At 36.9% G+C, this 23,667-nt stretch overlaps 1 protein-coding gene across 1 annotated transcript in view; it reads right to left on the bottom strand.

Annotated features, from left to right (window-relative positions):
- The window catches only part of PDGFC (platelet derived growth factor C), a 312,185-nt gene that overhangs the window by 116,686 nt on the left and 171,832 nt on the right, over nucleotides 1-23,667 (bottom strand). The window contains exon 2 of the mRNA XM_006884448.1: nucleotides 19,230-19,425. Coding sequence (XP_006884510.1) covers nucleotides 19,230-19,425 — 196 coding nt within the window. The remainder of the gene's footprint in view (nucleotides 1-19,229; nucleotides 19,426-23,667) is intronic.

Here is a 23,667-nt window from a genome sequence, read left to right as displayed (position 1 = left end):
AATCAAGCTGCTCCTTGGAGTCAAGGATTTTGAAGCTCCGTCTGACATACTTTGGGCATGTTATAAGGAGAGACCAGACTTGGAGCAGGAAAATCATACTTGGGAGCATGGAGGGACAGCCAAAGAAAGGAAGACCCTGGATGAGATGGATTGATGAAATGACTGGAGTCCTGGGGGTAAATGTGTGAGATACAGTAAGGTTGGCTCAGAACTGTTGTACATAGGGTCGCTATGAGTCCTAAGCAACTCGGCGGCATATAACAACGACGATGACAACAACAACAATGGTCATACTTGAAAAGATTCGTGAGACGTGAACAAGGAATATATACGTGTGTGTGTGTGTGTGTGTGTGTGTGTGTGTGTGTGTGTGTGTTTATTTGTTGTTGATTTGTTTATATAAAGCAATATTTTTAATATTGTGGAAAAATCAGTGTATTTTTCAAGAAAAGCATAGTGTAATTTTAAAATAAACTTGTTTTTGTTGCCAAATGTATCAAGTAGAATACGAGTCATACTAACTCTGTGAACAACAGATCTGACTGAACTCTGTCCTACCCTGTGCCATTCTCACAATCTCTGACAAACTGAAGCCCATTGTTGTAGTCACTGAGTCAACTACTGAGGCTCTTCCTTTCCTTCACTATTCATCTTTCCAAGCAAATGCTCCGTCTCCAAGGAATAGCCTCTCCTACACTATGGCCAATGTATGTGAGATGACACTTTATCATCTTTGCTTTCAAGGAGCAGTCTGGCCTCACCTTCTCCAGGACATATCTTTTTTTTAGTAGTCCATTCAGTTCTATTCATCAATATGTCAGTTCAAAGACATCAATTCTTCTTCTGTAATTCTTATTCTTTGTCCAACTCTCAGATATATAGCAAGTGACAGTAAAGACCGTGTGTCTGAATTAGGCATCCTTTAGTCCTCAAGCTGACAACACTACCCTTCAGTAATCTAGAGAGGTCTCTGACTATAGATATTCCCAGGGAAATATGTCTCCTGATCTTCCAACTGCTGGTATCAAGTGTATTGATTATGGATCCAAGTATGATGAAGTCATTGACTGTCTCATTCTTTTCTTTCCAGTGGTGAGGATTTCTGTTTTCTTGATGTTGAGATGCAATTCATAGTGAAGGCTGCAATGTTTAACCTTTTGCAGCAAGTTCTTCAAGTTCTCCTCATTTTCAGCAAGCTAGGTTGTGTCTTGGGCATAACAAAGTTTACTGATGAGTCTTCCTCAATCCTGGGGCCACATTTTTTCTTCATAGAGTCCACCTTCTTGAATAATTTGCTCAGCATATTGTTAAATATGCTTAAATAGGTACAGAGAAAGAATACAAGCCTGAGACACACTTTTCTTAATTTTAAACCATGCACTGCTCCCTTGCTCTGTCCGCACAGCAGTCTTGTGGTCTAGGTATAGGTTTCACATGAGCCACAATTAAGCGTTCAGAGATTCCCATTCTTCTCAATCTTAGCCACAGTCAAATGCCTCTGAATAATTAAAATAAACTTAGTAAGTTCTAAATCTACAAGGCATAGCCTGAGTCTATTTTTCCATCTTTATGCTCCTAGATATCACCTACTATGTGATACTCACTTAAGAAACATTAAACCATCACATTTGATTAGTAAAACAATGAAAGAATTTCTAAGTATAAGGAAAAACACAAGATAATGCAATATGCATCCCATTTCCCGTCCCCATCCCCAAGGCAAACTTCAGTTCCAAGGATCTGATGCAATATAACTTTCCACTCTACTTATGGACCTTTGAGCTACTGAGTAATTGTAAGCTATTTAGAGCTTTAGTCATTTCTGAACCTCAACCTGGGCGAGACACTGTATTTCACCAGATGGCAAATATGACTACATACTTTGGTACTGCAGCTCTAGCAATAATATTCCTGTCATAGGTCAAGAACGTACGTTATAACACCAAATTATGACTAATGAGTTCCAAGCACATAAAGCAGGACATTTCATTGCATACTCTTTCAAATTACTATTTTAAAAAAAGGAACTACATTCAGTATTTTAAAAAACTGATCAATAAAATCTAATCTTTTACTACCAATAATAACACCCCCACACCCTCACTTGGCACAAGTCCACTTATCCTTCAGTTTCACCTTAATGTTTCCTCTTCAGACAAGTCTTCTATGAATTCCACATGAAGTAGTAGTTCCAAAGTCCTTACAGCATGATCCCACCACACCCAGTTCCAAAGAGATGTTTCGCAGCCTTATTCTCCTGATTATTTAGTGTTCTTCGGAAGGCAGGGGTCTTTGTAATAACTCTTTTTTATCCCCAGTATTTAGTTTGATTTTTTTTTTCTATACATCTAAAAAGAACTCATTACCACTGAGTCTCAACTCAATTCCAACTCATCAGTACACAGAAGAATAATTCCTCTGGGTTTCCAAGGCTTTAGACTTTTATGTAACTGTCATTGTTTTTATGTGCTGTCAAGTTAACAATGACTCCTACTGACCCTATAAACAACAGATCTGAACCTTGCCCTATCCAGAGTCAGCCTCATAATCACTGGCATGGTTGAGTTCACTGCTGTAGGCACTGTGGCAGGTCCTCATGAAGGACCTTGCTCCCTTTCCCTGACTTGCCATTTTTCCCAATGTGATTATCTTTTACCACTGACAGATTCCTCCTAATCACATACCCCAAGTATGGAAGACAAACTTTTATAATCCTTACCTCTAAGGAGATTGCCTTTCCTTCCAAATGGATGAATTTTTCTCAAGAATAATTGCAAATAGCTTTTTGGAAATCAAGAATATCATATTTTATTACGAATAAGACATTATTTTTTCAGAATTTCAGAGTAATGGTCTCTCATCTGATCCTTCTGTTTCTTACACTCTCCCCAAGACCTTGGGGAGAACTGTAATAAATTGTATACATTCCTGTCACACTGGTTTATCGGCAGTTGGCTGTACTTAAGTTTTATGAAGTAGTTATTTTATTGTTTCTTTTTCACATTTGCCTATGGACACTGTCAGATCCCTTTGGATGTTCAAGTAAATGAGGACACACAATAACATACCTCATCTCTAATTATTGCTATTGTATTGGATAAAGAACAAGAAAAGCACATTCAGTTGCACACATTCCAAGTAAACTCACTCCTTATTTTTATTATTATTATTTCATATGAATAATAACTTTCCAATATTTTTCAAGTAAGCCAGCAAACCTGAAGATCAAATGTTTTTCTACCTACTTTTTTAGATTAGTAAATTCTGAAGTGTTTTATGACTAATCCTTCTCTTTGAAATAAACACACATTGTATCCTTTCAAAATTTGTTATATATATGTTCCCTTTTCATACTAAAATCTCATCAAAACCCTAAAAATGCAACCCTTGTCCATTGTCATTGAATTGGAAGAGTCCCAGCTGACCGTCAAATGATTTCAAAGGGAAGAAAACTGCCCTTCTTCTCACAGAGAGGTGCCAGCTGATTTAAACTGTAAGTCATTTGAGTTAAGAGTACAACTCTCAACAGACTACACCATCAGAGATCCTTTCCTTAATAATACGCATATTTAACCAGATTATTTTAATAACCTCTATTATTTTTCTCTCCTTTTCCTCCTCAGACATCTTTTCTATAACATTACAAGGCTTACATATCTTAAAGGCAAGCCTAATTTTATGTCAGGACTCACCGCCAGGGAGCCTGGAAGCCTGGAAGCCTTACGGACAGAAATTAAGGCCAGGCAATAGAGGGGCCACTCTCGGCCACTACTTCTGACACGCCTACAGGTATAAGCCCCAAGGCAGAGCCAAAATTAGTCAGGAGGCACAGAGGAGAGACTGTGGGACATGCCGCCGGGAGCCTGGAAGCCAAACGGGTAGAAGTCGAGGCCAGGCAATAGATTGGTGACTCGCACCAACAGCTTCTGACATGCCTACAGGTACAAGCCCCAGGGTGGAGCCAAAATGGGTCGAAAGAAAAAATACAATCTGTACATAAGTTCTACAGGACACATCACCTACCCTTCATACACAGTACAACTAAACTTAAGAGACACTGGACACAGCATAAAAATTTTCAGCAGTTGACGTGTTTGGAATCACAGAAGCCAAGGAAGCTTCAGATACAAGCTGTCAGATCATGGGTCAGACAATGGAAGAGAAATTCTGAAGAGATTTGGTAGAAGTGAATGGGTATCCTGGTGGAGGGTGGAGCTAGGAAATAAGTGGGTCAACAGACTGGGCTAAGAGCAGGTACATTCCACAATGAGGGATTTATCTTTCACTGCTCCACATATTGCTTGTCTTTCAGATACTCCTCTAAATCTAAACATTCAGATTGACAGACTAGGAAGAAGGATTGGCCATCCACTTCTGAAATAGCAGGCCTCTGAAAACCCTATGTACAACAAAACACATACGTTGGATCTGTTGTAAGGAGAGACAGGTCCTTGGAGAGGAACATCATGCTTGGTAGGGTGGAGGGACAGCGCAGGAGGGGGAGACCCTCTATGAGGTGGATTGATTCAGTGACTGGGGTAATTGGGATGGGTGTGTCAGAGGCAATGCAATTGGCACAGGATAGAGCAGGGTTTAGCTGTTGTACATAGAGTCGCAATGAGTCACAAACGACTCGATGGCACATAACAACAATAACAACAATTTTATGTCACTTTATAATAATATACATTGGTACACTGATACATATAAACTACAGACAAGACCAGCAATGGATATTTAATTATTCATTTCTTCCTCTCTCAATTCAGAACCTCTCCTAGTGATGTCTAAACTAACCTCAGTAGCATGTCCTCTCTCCCTATGTCCTGCTCTGAAAAGAAAAGTATTCCTTGATATACTGCTGGCCAAGACAAAACATGTTAAGAGTGTTTCACGGTTCCTGGTCCTCTGAGTGGACAATGACTAAGAGCTGGGCCACAACTAAGAGTGACAGAAGAAGAAATGATGTCTTTGAATTGTGGTGCTAGAGAACAGTGCTGAATATCCCATTGACTGTCAAAAGAACAAACAGACAGATCTTGGAAAAGGTGCAGCTAGAGTGAAGCTTGGAAGCAAAGATGATGAAGCTTCATCTCACATACTTTGGGAATGCTGTTAGGAGAGGTTATTCTTTTGAGAAAGATATCATGCTGGGTATGGTGGAGGGGCAGTAAAAGAGAGGAAGAGGTTCAACCAGATGGGTTGACAGAGTGACTGTGGCAATGGGCTTGAGCGTTAGAGATTGTGAGGTAGGCACTGCGTAGGACAGTGTGCAGATCAGTGTTCATTGGGTTGTTATGAGTCACACTCAATTTGAGAGCACCTAACAACAACAGTCTTCTGACAGTATCAATTCATGACATTAATTTAAATCTGGCTTAAATAAGATGACAGTTGGAGAGTTAGGTTCTTAGGACCCTGATGTTGAAAAGCTAATTCCTGCTCTTGATGTTATTCAAAGGTGATTTCTGAGTCATGACAGATAGAGGTCACATTCTAAACATGCTCAGCCTCTACTGACCACGATAGATCCAGCTCGAGTCCTGGCTTTCTCCAAGAAGCTACCAGGAAACTCCTGTTCCTTCTGACCATCTCTGTCACCTTGACAATGACATTCATATTCTATTTTTCCCAATAATTTAATTTCATGTTATCATCTTTCCTCTTTTCCTTCACATGCACAAAGTATCTTACATGTTCCCAAAGCAAGGATTATGATTATGTTTATGCTCCTGCAGAGTCTCTCACACTTCTTTACACACTGTGAATGCAGTCAATGTTTACCTGATAAGAGAGTTCTGGTAAGACAGTTGAGGGGATGGACCTTGAGGCTTGCACCTCTCTGACAGTTTAAATACACAGTGACTCTATGGAAGAAAGATGAACAGCTTCCCTTCAGTGAGATTTACCACTGAAAGGTCAGTTGAGTTGCATTCAACTTGAGAGCAATGAGTGAAATTTCAGACTATAAGACTGTATTGTTCTTGTTATTGTGTACCGCCAGGTCTTAACTAGCCCATATCTGAACCTTCAGAAGATTTGCAACAGCAGTAAATTTCACAAAAGAATATTGTTCGTCTTTCTTCCACAGAGCAGCCCTGAACCACATACCTTTGCATTGGTAGTGGAAGTCCTTTCCCCTAAGCCACCAGAGCTTCTGAAATAACCTAACCTCAGAACATAAACACAGTTTTACAGTATTTTTTAGAGTTGAGGACAATTTCCTATTATTAGCAACCACTCTGGTGTTGTTATACACAAATGAGTTGTTTTTTTTTTAAAACAAATGCATCTAATAATAAGAACTAAGTGATCATGGCCATGTTTATATTATTACACAACTTATGTTCTTTTAAAATATATTATATTTATTTAGTTTTAAAATGAAAATGACAGATAGTGCTCCTTTTGATGGCATTCTGTTGGCCTAATTTTAACGAGTTGTGCTGCCAACCAAAAGGAGGGCTGTTTGAATCCACCAACTTCTCCATGGAGAAAGATAAGCAATATCCTCCTGTTTGATTTACAAGCTCTGAACCCCTGCTAAAGGGTCAGCTATGAGATGGCTCCAACTGGATGTACATAACAACAGTAAATAACTGTTCACTGACAGAGTGATCATTTTCATCTCGAATACAATCTTGCTTGCTGAAAGTGAGGAGGATTTGAAGAACATGTTGCAGAGGATCAAGGAATACAGCCTTTAGTATTGCATCTCAATGTCAAGAAAACAAAGATTCTTACCACTGGAGCAATAGTCAGTGGCATGATGGATGGAGAGGAGATTGAAACTGTCAGCAGCTCAATCTTGCTTGGATCCACAATCAATACCCTTGGTACCAGCAGGCAGGAAGTAAGGAGAGACATTGCACTGTGAAAATAGGCACTTAGGAGCCACTCCAAATTATTGAGGAGTAATAATGTCAGTTTGGGGACTAAGGTGTGTCTAATTCAGGTCATAGCTTTTTTGGTTACTTACTACGCATCTGAGAGATGAACAAGAAATAAGGATGACAGAAAAAGAATTGATGCTTTTGAGCTGTGGTGTTGAACAAGAGCACTGAACGTCCATCCCATGGATGTCCAAGAGAACAAACTGATATATCTTGGAGACGGTGCAGCTGAAGTGATCTTCGAAGGAAGGAATGATGAAACGTCGCCTCACATACTTTGGGTAAGGTGCTAGGAGGGGCTATTCCTTGGAGAAGGACATGATGCTGGGAAGGGCGAAGGGTCAGTGAAGCAGAGGAAAACACTCAACCAGATGGACTGATACGGTGATGGGTGCAATGGGCTCTTTGTGTCTGGAAGTGTGAGGATGGCACAGGATAGGGTTAAGATCTTTTGTTCATGGAGTCTCTATGTGTCATATTCAACTCAGTGGCACCTAGCAACAACAACATACAATACTGCAGCCAGGAGCAAAGGTTTAAACATCATCTTGTGGTCTAGTGGTAAGAAGTTGTCTTGCAATTCCAAAGGCACATGATTTGAATCCACCAGATGATTCGCAGACAGAATGGGTAACCTCTTTGTACTTTAGAGGCAGAGTGACTTATTGCTTCTGAAAACCACTGGAGGGTTGGCTATAGGGTGGTTCCAACTCAATGGCAAACAACATTGACTAACACTGTATACTTGGCCAAAGTATATATTCTCTTTCATCCTGTGAGCCAGAAACAATTCTGACAACAATAAGTTCACTTCTTTGTATTTTTCATTCCATATTACTAGCAAAATCAGGGTAACATCTACCATGAAATGCTGATGAAAGATGGCAATAACCATAAAACACTTAGTTCGGGGCTTAGCAGAACTCGAACTCATTGTTGAGTCGGTCTTTACTCATAATTGCTCTTTAATGTGTTTCCTAGGCTCTGAATCACAGGGAAACACACTTTCCATCTTTCTAGAAGAATTGCTGATAGATTCAAACTATAAGAAATGTATGACTCCACTAAGGACTATAACACAAGCCAGTGGGTGCTCTTTTAATTGGAGCATTCATTACATGACATCTATTTGCTCAAGTTCTTAGCCCAGGATTTCAGTAACTAGAGAACATTTAGGAAAGGTTTGCCATTTAAAAATGCCCTACAGCACTCTAAGTGTTCTTTCTCCCTTCTCCTCTCTCCTTCCTCTTCTTTTTTATTTTCTCTGATCTTTTTATCCTTTTTACTCCTTTCTTGATTTACTTGAACCCACAGTTAATGTTCATGGTAGCAGCAGTCAAGAAATCAAACAATGTCTTGCATTATAAAAAATCTAGGGTCAAGAACCTCTCTATAGTGCTGAAGAGTACATCAACAGAGAACTGCCGAAAAACCTAGAAAGGTTTAGAAGAGGCCATGACACCAGGGATGTAATTGCTGCTGTCAGATGAATCTTAGCTCAAAATAGAGAATACTAGAAGCATGGCTACTTATGCAAAGACATTGTTCTATGTAGATCATTGCAAACTATGGACAACATTGAGAAGAGTGGAAATCCCAGAACACTTAATTATGCGCATGTGAAATCTTAACCTAGAACAAGCAGCTGTGGTACAAACAGAGCAAGGGAACACTGCATGGCTCAAAATCAAGAAAGGTGTGTGCCAAGGATGTACTTTTTCCTCCACATCTTTTCAATCTATCTGTTAAATATATCATTCTAGAAACAGGACTTTATGAAGAAGGGTGTGACACCAGGATTGGAAGAAGACTCATCAACAACCTACATTAAATGTATGACATAACTTTGCACACCAAAAAAAGGAAGAAAACTTGAAGCACTTGCTGCAGAAAAATCAAGGAATGTAGCTTTCAATATGGGTTTCATACCCAAACAAGAAAACAAAGATCTTCATCACTGACCCAATGGGCAGCATCATCATAGACAGAAAGAGGACCGAAGTTGTCTATGGTTTAATTTTACTTGGATCCACAATCAATAACCTTGGGACCAGCAATCAAGAAATCAAAAGATTAATTGCATTGGAAAAATCTGCTGCCAAAGACCTCTCTATTGTCAGTCTAAAGAGTAAGATGTGCTTGATACAAGTCACTTTATGAGTTCGTTCTGATTTGATGTAAATGTGATGACGATGATGTTTTCTATGTTTCAGGCCTCATATTGAAATTATGGAGATATGTAAGCAAGCATCTGAATTTTACTAACTTTAAAAGAGAATGACAAAATGTTTGGTACAATGTTGAACTATTTTAGAGTCACTTACTGGAAGCTCTGTGTGTAGGGATAAAGTATTCCAGCCTTGATTACAGAATTTTCCCCCCCAATGTACCCTAGGACAAAATACAATGTGTCCTTAATTTCCACTGATATTAACTCCACTGTATCAGCCAAAACAGTGAGTGCTTGAGTACTCCAACTCTGCAAAATAATTTTAGAAACAATAAGTTATGATGGGCTCCAGTCACAGAAATAGTTTGATATCATGAACTAGCTTGCTAATTCAAACTGACAGTCCGAGTTTAAGACCTATAGATAGAAAGGTCAAGAAGATAGAAAGGATGATGCTTTTTATTTTAGTTTCTAATAATTAAAAAAAATGTTGCCCTATGGGGAAGATGTCTACATCTCTCAGCAGAATGCAGTAAAGTTTACTTGAAATAGAAAAATTTGTTAAAATAGTTTTCCAAATACTTACCAAAGAAGTTATGAGGAATAATTTTCTTGGGGGGAAAAACAAAACAAAAAGCTTGCATTTCAAAAGTTATAATGAATAAGTACTATTTAATCACTATTATTTGAGAGCTCTGGTGGCCTGGTGTTAAGAAGCTGTGCTGCAATACCAATGGCACACAGATTGAATTAATCAGCTGCTCCACAGGACAAGGATGGGCAGTCTCCTCCTGTGTTATATACTTCCTCTGAAAACCCCTGAGAGAATCAGCTATGAGTTAGTTCTGATTCCAAGGTACACACCAACAACAACAACGTTATCAGCTGCACCCTGAATAAAAATAAAATGTGTTTATTTAATCAATTTAAGAGTTCTTTCTGGCCTGGCTAATAACAAAATAAATAAAACATGCATGTTGTCATGGTAATCGAAAAGCATACAGTTCAAGGCCACCAGCTGCTGTGTGAGATAAAGATGGACAATCTTTTCATGTTTGATTGGTAGCCTCTGAAAACCTGTTGGATGGTCATTTATGAGTTGGTTCCAACTCAACAGCACGTAACTATGACCTGGTGGTCAATTCAGAAAATGTCATGTTGTTTGGTGATGAAATAAAAAAAAATTCCTATTCTAAAAAAATCCATTCAAATGTACTACATATGCTTTAAAGTATGGAGAGACATATTGCATAAATTAGGATCATTCTACTACCTTAGATCCCAAGTGTTATTCAGATAGCTCCAGTGTCTCCTGAGAAACCTAAGAAATGTATAGTTTCAAAACCTGCTCAGATCTACTAAATACGATTATGAATTATAACAAGATACTGAAGTATTTAGAATGTATTCACCAACTCCCACAGAAGCCACAAATGCAGAGTAAAACCTCACTCGATGGGATTTTCAAGGCTCTGACCTTCCAGAAGCAGATCACCCAGTCTTCCTTTCAAAGAGCTTCTAGATGGGGTTCAAATGGTCAAACATTCTGTTACATGTCTAGTATTTAATCATTTGTGTCACTCAGGGATGAGTGAAGAAAAATGAAGGAAAACAAGAGTCACTGGTTAAGTATGTGAAAAATGACAAGAAAGAACCACTGAGTGCTTTGATGAATTTGTCAGCTCTGACAGTGTTGAGATATTAAACAAAAAACAGAAGACTGAAAACTTAGATGTAAGCAGGAATAGAAATTGGGTAAGAAAATTTCTGCTGAAACTGGAGGCTTATGTATGAAAACCCTATTAACATTCTACCCTGGAAGAAACAGAGTTGTTATGTGTTGAGTCAAACAGAAGTCAGATCTTTTTTGTTCACTGACTAAAATATGGCCAAAATTGTCCAACAAATTGGCTAATTGGTCCTTCATTTCCATCCTGCATACACTTTTTACAGAATTAGGTAAAACCCAGTTAAGTTTAACTTAATGGGTTTTGTTAAATATAATCATTTAACTTTTGTTAATTATATAGTGAAGCACAAATGGTAACTTTAGCAAATAAACAAAATCAAACAAAACCAACCCCCCCAAAACAAGCCATCCTAAATAAGTAAAACGGAAGAAAATTGTTCCATTAGAGACAAATTTTAGGTCATCATCTGATTCTGTCATAAAAGTTAGAGGAAGTTTGACACTTACAGCTTCTTTAGAAGGTAGAGTAGTACATAAAGATTGCTGCAAATTGAACAGGATCTAGATTTCCACTTGTTAGAAGTTAAAAGGGTCCTAAAATTTAAGAGGGTGTTATTTGGAAATTCACATATTAAAATGACATTAATATTTTAATGTTGAGGGTATAACTGCCAAAGCATCAAAAAGCAGCAGACACAAGAAAGAACAAAGTAGCATCATTATTAGAAAACTTAATATTTCCATATTTGTTGTAGTTTTGCAATTTAGAATCAGCAGAACCAACAGAACAAAGTCCTTTATCATCTAATCTTACACTGGCTAATCCTATAAGTGTCCTCTCAACCTCTGTTAAAGTCATAGCCCATTGTTAAAGGCACCATGTCAGTTAGTCTCATTAAGAGTCTTCCTCTTCTGCACTGACCTTCTACCTTTTGTCTTTTTCCAGTGACTTGCCCTTCATAACATACCCAAAATATGTGAGATAAAGTTCCACCACACTTGCCTCTAAGGAAAACTCTGGCTGTATTTTTTCCACGGCAGATTGTGGGTTCTTGTTTTTGTTTTTTTTTGTTTTGTTTTAAATAATTTTAATAAACATTTACAGAGAATTTGGATTTCCATTCATTCATTGCTGCATTGCTCTACACGCACAGCCCTCTTCCCCCGCCCTCCAGTTCGCTCCTCTCTTTCAAAAGCAAAAGAAAGACTCCCTCCCTGGTACACAATCCCCCCGCTCCCCTCCCACCGCCCCAAGTACATTCCACTATGCAACCTTAATTGTGAACTCCTGTGATAACCATAATACCTATCATACATCGCTTTTATTCAGTCCCTCATCTGTTTCAGTGCAGTATATACAATTTATCCAGTTTTTCTCAGTCTTACCCCCACCCTGATATCAGTCCCATTTTACAGCAGTGACACCATGCAATATTCGTCCTTTTGCAACTGAGATATTTCACTCAACAAAATGTCCTCCAGGCTCACCCATTTTGAATAATATTGAATGAGTTCCTTGTTTTTCAATGCAGCATAGCATTCCACTGTGTGAATATACCACAGCTTCTCTATCCATTTGCTGGTCGATGGGCACCTGGGTTGTTTCCAACTCCTTGCTATTGTGAACAGAGCTGCGATAAACATGGGTGTGCATGCATCTGCCTGGATGTCAGTTATGGTCTCTTTGGGATCTATTTCCAGTAGTGGAATTGCTGGGTCAAATGGTATCTCTATTTGCAACTTTTTGAGAAAGCGCCATATTGCCTTCCACAGTGGTTGCACCATTTTGCACTCCCACCAACCGTGAATAAAGGTTCCAGTTTCTCCACAGCCTCGCCAGCATTTGTTGCCTGCTGTTCTGTTAAATTTTGCTATTCTGACTGGGGTGAGATGATATCTCATAGCTGTTTTGAGATTGTGGGTTCTTTAGGCAACTCATGGCATAATAAATATTCTCCCCCAACACCACAACTCAAAGGCATCAATTCTCCCTTATTTTCCTTTACAACATGCAAAGCAACTGACAGTACCATGGTTTGGACCTTGGCTTTGTTTATGTAGAAGTCCTTTATTATTAAAGTACTATTGGTATTATCTGAGGGCTTTGTTTTATATTTGTAAATTAGGATGGATTGTTGTTGTTGTTAAATGCCATTAAATTGACTATGACTCACAACACCCTTAGAATAAGAGATCTGAACCTTGCCATATCCTGTACATCCTCAAGATCTCTGTCATACTCCAGTACACTGTGGCAGTGACCAAGTCACGTTGACGGTCTTGCTCTTTCATTGACTGTCTAACTTCCCCAGCATGGTCTCTCTGAGGACTAGTTACTTCTGAAAATATATTCTGAATAAGTGATTGGAAGTTTCATCATCCTTGCCTCTATAGAGCACTCTGGTTGCATTTCCTTTAAGACAGAATTGTTTATTCTTTCAGCCGTCTATGGTATAAACAGTATCTTTGTCAATACAACAATTCAAAGGCATTTCTTCTTTTAGCTATTCTATTTATTTATTTCCTAACTTTTAAAGACTAAGTACATCTGATCTAAGTCTTTGTATAAAGGATAGACTGTGCAGATAAAAGAGATATGTCAATGGTAAATGCATAGATTGTAAAATGAGTATTTCTTTGGTCTAGAAATGACTCATAGTTAATCAAATTTGCCAGTTGGATAACCCAAACAAGAAATTCCACAATGCATTAAAGGCATGACCCAGAGAATGGCACCCTGATATTTTTCCAAATTATCACTGGGTAGAACTGTAAATTTTTTCATAATTAGTGTAGGGATGTGATCATTCAGAGAACATGTGAAAAGATCCACCAAGAGGAGAGAGAGAGACTGGGAATACAAAAGGAGAAAACAAAGTGGAGGAAAATAGGCAAAAGGTCAGTAAGAGAAAAGAACTGGGTGAGCTAGACCTTTGCAGGGAGTTAGGAGATTTTTCTCTTGACTTGGAATGTTAATTTTGAACTTCAAAACACAAAATCAAAACATCTCATTAGCCAAGGGCTGAGTCCTTTGATCTCAGACTTGATTGGGGTGCCACCCTTCATTTTAAACTCTCTTGGGAATGATATATATATTTAAAAATCACAAAAGTAATTGTTACGGCAAAGGATAACAAAACTATAAATTACGCCTTTGAGCTAAGTGCACTCAAAAAGTTCTTAGAAAGGTCACTGGAAAAATCTTCATTCAGAGAATAACTTTATTCCATGGCCAGAACTGGAGGAAGGACAAACAACGTATGTCAATTATTATGTCCTTTATAGCAACCGTGGAGACAGTTATGCTTCCCCACTAACACCACTAATGGGAAGCATTGCATTCAGTAGCCATTTCTCTATCAATCACAGGCTACTGTGTAACTTTCAAGATGAGCACAAATCTCTAATCTTGCCTATAACAGGTTTCTAGTTCCCAGTAGTGACTGGGAATGAATACTTGGTTTAGGAATTAATACTAAACAAATAACACTTTTCCCAAGACTTAACAATTAACACTTTTCCCAAGACTTCTGCCAAAAATGTCTTGGTCTCTTCAAAGATTGCATCTCCTATTATCTCAAAGCTTCTAGGGTTTTCTATGTCATCATGAGGACAGACTGATTGATACTTAAGTCAACTAAGAAGGAAACAAGCCTGATGATGCATTAAATGTCAGAGACTTGATGGCATCATTTCAGATTCTGAATCAATTCTGTGCCAGAAATGTTCTGTAACATCATCCAAACAGTTATGTTTTTAGCTGCTTTGAGTCACTCCCTAACAATCTGTGGTCATGTGAAAGCAGGAGAGTTATAAAGGACTAAGTCTTCATATGTATCACACCATTTTTCCTGCATATGCCTCTACTTGCTAGAAGACTAGTCCTTGGAGAGTGACACTATTATGGGAGGAATTGAGAGGTAGCAGTCTTTAGAGAGTGACATCAAGCTGGGAATGGTAGGAGATCAGAGAGGAAGACCCTCCACAGAATGTACTGACAGAGACTGACGGGCTTGAGCATGATAGAGATCCTGAAGATAGCACAGCGGGGGTCACTATAAATTATAGTCAATTCAATGGCACCTAGCAGTAACAACATCAGGGGACATTATTTAGTTATAATAATTGTATCAGTATTATGATATTATTTCTAGATATGTTGCATTAATGTACAGTATCTTCTACCCTGTTCGGGCCTAATTTCAATTTTTTTTGGCCCAATTCACAAAGAAGAAAACCTTTCATTTCCTATTGTAATAAAATAGGCAGACACCTAGCATTTTTCATGTGTTTCTTGGTTTGTCTGTAATGAAAAGGTTTCTCATATCAGCAAGAAAGAGCCTGGGTAAGACAATGGATGAGCACACAACCACTAACTGAAAGGCTGAGAATTTGAACACACCCTGGAAACGTTCACGGACAAGCTGGTGATGTACTTCTATAAAGAACGCAACCAAGAGAAGTCTGTGGAGCAGATCTATTCGGTCACACGGGGTCCCTCTGAGTCAGGATCTACTCACGGACACCCAGAAACAACATCAGGAATGTTATGTACTCAAGGGCCATTTCTCTGTCCGCTGCACTACATCCTAAGTCTCTCAAAATGAGCATATACGTCAGGTCTCATCAAGCACAGTAACACCAGGTCTTACTTGAAATTTGTCATTTTGTTTCTCTTAAAATTTGAGCCCTGAAACACAAGCATTCCTATATCCTTCTTGATTATAACAAATTTTTCTATGCAATACTAGTTCACACCATTTATAACACAGAACTACAGCAGACACTATTTATTGTTTGTCAAAATAATGACATTTCAGTTTCTCATCCTCCTTAATATAAAGACAATTGTTTTAGTTAACCAACTTGCATGTGTTTGGGCACATATGGGCCTCTATAAAACTGTAATAGCTAAATCATGCGCCAGGTCAGTCTGACTCCTCTTCCCTTTACTAGTACTGCAGGTAAGCACAGACAGATACCAACCACAATACCAGTCAAAACTGTCTACTCTGGTCTTAAAGATTGTGCCTGTACAACTTTAAATGGTCCTAATTTTTTAATAAAAAAGACAAATATCTAAAGATAATACAATCAACTGAAACACATTCAATGAACTAGATTCATCAATAATAGACCAGACTCAAAAAAGATGAATATGTATACAACAAAACATTGTATTTCAAAGAAAAAAACAAATGGTCTAATAAGTTGATTGTACCATTAACTAATTGAGCATTTTATTAGTATAATTTTTCTTATTTTAATACATATAGTAAGGTACCATAAAAACAGTATTATTCCATTTACATTTATTTAAAAACAGGAAAAATAAGTATTTTATGCAAGAAAATATGTGCTACTGGTAGAAGTACAGAAAAAAAGTTGAATGAGGAACAATGTAGGATGTTGCTTAGATATATTTGAAGGAATAAGTAAGGGGAGTACATAGTAGACTTTTAAAACCTTAGTAGTGCCACATTTTAAATTGACTGGCTAGCATATTCAGTTACAAATTTCATAATTTAACTACATATATGTTGTTGATGATGTTGAGTGTCACCGACTCAGAGCCAAGTCATAGCTGATCCTCCAGTGTGTTTTTAGAAACAGTGACCCCCACAGAAAACGAATTGCTCATCTTTCTCCCGTGGAGCAGCTTGTGGATTCAAATGGAATACCTTTGGGTAGGCAGCATAATTCCTTACCATTAAGCCATATATAGGGAGCTCTGGTAAGAAGTTATGCTGCAATCCTGAAGGCACACAATTCACATCCACGAGCTGCTTGATCTGCTTCACAGGAGAAGGATGGCCAATTTCCTCCCGTGTGGGCCTCTGTAAAGCAGCAGGAGGGTCAGCTATGGGTCAGTTCTGATTTGATGATACAAAACTACAATGACATTCATATACGTAAATATATATACATACACATACACATATACATATACGAATGTGTGTGTGTGTGTGTGTGTGTGTGTGTGTGTGTGTGTGTGTGTATGATGATGCCTCTATGTGTTGTAGTGTCCCTTGGCTCTCTTGGTCTTCAGTTGTGGGAATAGACAAAGAGGCACAAAATAAGGCTAATATTATAATGACTGCTATTATTTTAAGATAGACTTCTATCTATGACTCAAAAGTCTTATATTTTTGTTATCAATCATGTCACTGTGGTAGGCAAACTGGCTAATATGTCAATAGGGCAACACTCAGATCTTGCAAAATTTTTGACAAAGTGATTTCACTGCTAAAAGAATACATGGAAAATAGTGTAACATAGTTAATGATTTATAAGGATATTACCTAAAAATATGTTTCAGTATCTATTTTGTACTGAAAGATAAATGAGATCTATGGCAGCTATTTTATATCATTATGTATTATCCACATAATTAAGGGTTAAATAATATAGTACCTAAAATTAAGCAGTATAGCTTTGGTTCTCAAAGTTTAAAATTAGAGATGTAAGCAGAAAGGGGGGAAAAAACGAAATGAAATGCAGAGAGTCATGGAAAAAAGTAGTATGTCAGAAATCTAAGTATGGTGAAGATACACATTGTAATGACAGCAAGCACAAAGTTTATTTCATCTGTATTGAAGTATTTATTTATAATATAACGTAAAATGAAAATTCTCTTTTAACGCTATCTATCAAAGAAAAAATAAAGAATCTTGCCGAGAAGTTCAAGTAAAAATATTTTCATGATACACACACACCCCATTGAACTGAAAACTTTCAAGAAGACCACCCAACCTTGACAAGTGCATTCACATGGGATTTAAAGAGTAATATTTGTATGACATACAGTAGGTGGTCTTTTACATGGGTGAAATACTCCAGCTGACTTTGGTTCATGCATGCTTCTAGGAGAATTATGATGAAATTCAACCTGGCAAGGCATGTTAGACTAAATTTTCAGACTGACTTTCTGAAGGGCATTTCTTCTTGGTGATTAGATATTCAAACTTCTTGTTTGTGTGTGTGTATCTGTGTGTATCCCTTGATACACATCAAAGTAATACATATCCACAGGCACAGGTGGTCCCTTACCTCTTTTCTCAAAGAGTTTATTAGTTATTTTGCTGATTTAGTTATCACAGCAAGTCCAAATAGAAACATTTTAGCACAACACTGACACAATTTTTAAGCCCAATTTTCTGTAGTTGTCTTTTACTTTCTAATCTCTATTTAAAATGGTATTTAACTATGTGGTTATTAAATTAAAGCTTGATGGTTCAAGCTTTCACAGATATTCCACTAAAGAACAATCTTTGACCACATTGTTCCACAAACTGTTGTGAAACAGATCTGCCATGACGAGTACAGCATCATGGTGATTTGAAATCAGTTTGACAGTAATTGAGTTGGTTTTCATTCGATGTTGTTCCTCCTTTTTAAACTTCGTATAAACTTGTGTCATAAATTATCTAGATTTTTTTCATATGTAGCTATATAACAGTCACTAATTAATTATCTTTGAGTCAGGACAAATTCACAGATGACCTTCCAGCTGGTGTTCAGAGGCTGTAAATCTCACTGGAGAAGAATGCCTAGCTTTCTCACACAGCAGTTGATGAATTTGAAATATCTATATATTTCAAATATTACCTATATAACTATATTTACATATATATCTTTCTATCTACCTACTTATATGTCTGTCTATATCATCTCCCCTTATCTTAAACCCAATATAGCTTAATTGTTGTTGTTATGTGCCATCAAGTAGCTTGTGACTCATAGCAACCCTATGGACAACAGCCTAAAACTCTGCTCTGTCCTGTGTCAATTGCACCATCTCTGATACACCCATCCCAATTACCCCAGTCACTGAATCAATCCACCTCATAGAGGGTGTTCCCCTCCTGCACCGTCCCTCCACCCTACCAAACATGATGTCCCTCTCCAAGGACTGGTCCCTCCTTACAACATGTCCAAAGTATGTTAGACGAAGCCTCAGAATCCTTGCCTCCAGGGAGCTACCTGATTTAATCCTTTCCAGGATGAATCTGTTGAATACTTCTCTAAATCTGAACATTCAGATTAAGACAGACTAGGAAGAAGGACTGGCCATCCACTTCTGAAACAGTAGGCCTCCGAAAACCCTATGTACCTATATCTTAATTAGGACTGCAAATTTCTTAGATCATTAGAAAACTTAATAAAACAAAAGGTCATTGCCATTGAGCTAATTTCAACTCATAGAGCTCCAGAATACAAAACAGAACTATCTCATATAGTTTCTCAGGTTGTAAATCTTTACGGATGCAGATTACAACATCTTCCTCAGGAGAAGCAGCTAGTGAGTTTGAACTACCAACCTCTGGATTATTATTCTAGTGCTTAACCATAGAGCCAACAGGCCTCCTTTAATAGAATAAAAGATAATATTTAAACTTACATCATCAAAATTACTTAAGAAGAAAAACTGCAGCACTTCTTGCACTCTGTTTTAATTTCAGGTATGATAACTTACTTGCATATGTCATCTTCTGGGTCTTCAAGACCAAATCTTTCATCAAATGTTAGCTGTATCCATACATTCTCTTCTACTGCTACTAGTCTCCATACCAAGACCATGTTTCTTGGATAAGTATGAGGGAACCTCGGACTGTGAATGCTTCCATTAGAAGACACAGTAATAATTCTCTCATGATGGGGATCTTGTACTCCTAAAAAAATAAAAAAAATAAAGAAGAGATACATTTAGAACAGATATTATTCATTATATTCCATTTGGGGAAAAAATTCCCGTAAGTGTTCAGTATGCTTTACACAATGTAAACCAAGCACCACTCTTTTCCGAATTTACTCTCAGTAAGATTGCTTTAACATTGTATGCCTTTGTATATCTGTACAGCTTTTAAAATCTGATTTTTAAAATGACACAATAACGATGAGGACAGTCTCTACCTATAAGAGGGGTCAAATATGAATTATATAAGAGAAAAAGAAGAGTACTTAAAACTCCATTAAGAATACTATAATTATTTAAATATCAAGTTCATATATTGAAAGATAAAATATCAAAGATTCAAATACAATGATGGAAAAAAAATGTGCAGCTGAAAGTGGCCAACCAACATGGAGAAATGAAAGAGGAAGTTTTAAACATAACAATTAAGATCATCACACAATTTCTCATAAAGTAAAATTACTAGATTATCTCAAATCTAAAGTGACCTTGAAAAGAAAAATGACAACAAAATGGTCAATGTCCTGTTATAAAGGACCATAAGTACTATGTGAAGACATTAAAATGTAAGAAATGTTTCCGATTTCTCAATGTCTTTAATAGTAGTATAAATTTTGAATTGTTTAAGAGCTGAATATAGCAAAAAAGAGTTTTCAAGTACATTAGGTTTAAAGTCTTTATACATTTGCAAAGTGTGAAAAGATCTTTCTTTTGATTAGTCTTTAGGGAGGGAGAGAGAGTAAACAGAGAATGAATTTATCTTGCAGAGAAGAAAATGTGCTTTTTAACACACTCACTGGAGAATTGATAATGAGATAAAAGCTAGAATTGATATTTATAAAGTGAGTTGTACCATTTATTTACTAAAAATAAGAAAAATCTAATAGAAAAGAGAGTTATATTCCTTCAGGCTAGATTTCAGTTAAAAAAATCTTAAATTACTATTTTATTTCATTTCTAACATAATTTTACAAATAGGCAGTAAAACAAACATGCCAAATGGGACTCTAAAACACATTAATTTTCATAATACCAAAACTGACATATTTTTGTGAACATTTATATACTCATAATATCTGAAAAATAGTTTGCAATTGCAGTAATGTCTCATGAATAATGAAAAAAATTAGGAACAAACTGTACATGCAGAAATTTGTAATCTCTGTAAAATTATAGGCAGATAAGAACATAATTGCTTTTTATGTACTACTGTGAACTCATTTACCCTGCCTCTTGAAATAGCCAATATATGCAATCTTATATATAGATAGCAAGTTCCAGAACTAAGATAAATCTCCTGTTAGTCACTCCTTTAGTTTATGTACTATTATGTACCTATAAATATGTGCCAAATCATATGTATCTTCCAATTTAAAGTTTAGCAAAAACTTTTATGTCAACTTGATTCCTACTCAAGGTGACTGTGTGTGAAAGTTTAAAATTTAGAGTTTTCATGGCTATAACATTTTGGAAGCAGATGAGCAGGATTTTCTTTGGCTATGCTTCTGGCGTCTTGAGAGGGACTCACATGGAATGCAAGCGGCTCTTAAGAGCTTTCCTTTTGTCCCAGGTGGGTGTCAGCGGGTGGGACTTGCCAGATGAATTGGGGATCTCTGGCCCATAGTCTACCAGTATTTGGTCGTGCCAGAATTTAAAAATACTGTAAAAATACACCGGTAGGCTGATGACTAATGTGTTGCGAATCAGTTTATGCCAGATAGTATGATAGTATGAATGTTTTATACACGTCTTCAGTTCCTTTGTTCTCAGGGTCATTAGGAGTCATCTATGACTTGACAGCACTCAAAGTGATGCTACCAACTCAAAGGTGTGTGATTTTAATCTGTGGCCCTCAGGCCTGGTTGAATGATTTTTGGTCAAACATTCTTCTAAGTGGCAAAGCACTGGTCTGTCCATTTGCTGTACAGAGCAACTCATGATTGCTGTGATGTTGAAGATTGTGACACTGATGTGTCAAATGTGATAATGGTTACCCATGGTGGACAGTGTTTGGTGGAGCTCTCTGATTAGAACAAGATTGGGAGCATAACTGGCATTTACTTCCAAAATAGCTTGTCTCCGGAAACTCTGTGAACTTGGAGAAATGATTAAAGTTCTACAAGTGTTCAGGTCTTTTGTTCATAGGGTCAATATGAGTCATCTACCACTCAAAACACAACAATAGCAACAATGTTTCTGGGTGGGTTTGAACTGTCAGCCTTCTCACTGGTAGTTGAGCAGCACTAAGCTATTTATGTCACCGAGGAACCTTGGACTATAATAAGGCTTATTACATCATGTGATGTATTATATGAATCTTTGCATTTTCTTCTCTTTTCCTGTTACAGTTTCCTGCATTTTGTTCTTATTTCTTCTTCCATAATTTGATCCTTTCTTAATCAATTCCTTACACAAATTTGTTCTGGAAAACAATGTATTATAATTTTGCAAATAAAATAGTATATTTTTTAAAAAAAAATTCCTTACACTCTGTTTTCTCCTACAATAAGTTTAAGTCTCTGCTCTTTCTCAATAATTTCTTGTCAATAAACCCATATCTCTCTGAAGTAGGCAGAATGTCTACAATTATACTTCTTCCTCTTCTGTGATACACTTAGTAGAACCGACACAAATGATAAGTTAATTATTTACATTTTAATCAATTAAAAAAATATAGAGTTTTCAGAGAGGGAAAAAACAATCCCAGTGATCCCTTGGAAGCTTTTACTGGAGACATATTTGAAACTAGAAATATTTTTGCTGTTGTCTTTGTAGATGGAGGAGACCACATATCATCGTACACAGTAAGCCTTAAGAGCTGAGAGTAATCTGGACTTGATAACAAAGGAATTACTACTTCAGTCTTAAAATCTCAAAGCCTAAATGTGATTGATTAAGTGCAATCTTCTTCATAAGCCTGAGAAAAGAGGTAGCCTGACAGCTGCCATAATTCCAGCCTTATAATCCTGAGCACAGAACACAGCCATTCAGCATCTGGACTTCCAGCCTATTGAGTTGTAAATTAACAAGGGTGTATTGTTTGAAGCTGCTTAGACAGTTGGAAGATACTACAAAACACTGGAAAACTAACATGCCTCCTATTGTGCACAGAGCTGCCTAGATTGCAGCCATCTCTTTATCTCCAGTTTTCAGTAACAATTACAATTACAGCAAACTTTATTTAGTTTGAGCTGGCTTTGTTGTTGTTGTTCTTGTTTTTCCTCTGGTTAGTCAAAATACATTGATACTATTTCATATTGAAATATATCGAGTAATGCTCTAAAAAATACCTTGACTTATAGGAAACTAAAATCATAATGTCATGTATTAGCCTGAACATGACTAAGATAACAGAGCAAACACTTTTATGCTCAACTATCAAAATAATTTTGACAAATTGTATTTATGATTCTCAAAGTATTTCTACAATTCTCTAAAACTTTCAAAGTCCATTATTTCAACTGTAAATCCAGTGTGTTTTCTACCTTACAATTATAAGGATATTGACAAATAAAATTTCCTTTCAATATTCATAGTGTATGAGGAATATAATATCAAAAAATATATTTTACATGCCATAAGTTTTTGAGGTTAATAGTTTAATGTAATTCTTCGTGACTAAATTATTCCTCAGAAGTATGTAATGTAACCTTTATGATGATACAATTTCTCTTCTTGGATACTAATGTTTTATACTGTTGTGGGCTATGATCATGTGCATGAAATAAGCAGTACTACTTCTATGCCAATAGATTAAAAAAAAAACAAACAAGTAATGATGATTGGTAAACCTGAGGATCACCAAAAGAACTAATGGAACAAACACAACAAAAAATAAAGAGCTAGAGAAACCCTTGATAGGGCAAATGGACACAGTAGCTACAACAATGGATTTAAACATACCCACAATTATAAAGATGGCATGTTGTTGTTGTTGACTGCCGTCTAGTCAACAACTCATAGCAACCCTATGAACAAAAGACTTGAAGTCTTTCAATAACTATAGTTTCTCAAAGTTCATGCAATTTCCAGAGGCATGTTGTTGAGGAAGTGGATGTGGCTCCAGCGTATGATATTTTGTGCTGCTAAACATAAGGACCCTGTTCTCTTAACATAAGGATGTTAATTAATGGCAATTATATTTGGCTCCATAAAGTACAGAAGTTCAATTCATTTCTCCTCTATAATAACAACTTTTCTATAATATAATTATCATTAG

Source organism: Elephantulus edwardii, unplaced genomic scaffold (genome assembly GCF_000299155.1).
Source record: "Elephantulus edwardii isolate Elephantulus edwardi_28Jun2011 unplaced genomic scaffold, EleEdw1.0 scaffold00034, whole genome shotgun sequence".
In the NCBI taxonomy this organism is placed as follows: domain Eukaryota; kingdom Metazoa; phylum Chordata; class Mammalia; order Macroscelidea; family Macroscelididae; genus Elephantulus; species Elephantulus edwardii.
The sequence above is the reverse complement of the archived record's forward strand: the minus strand, read 5'-3'. Positions and strand labels throughout refer to the sequence as shown.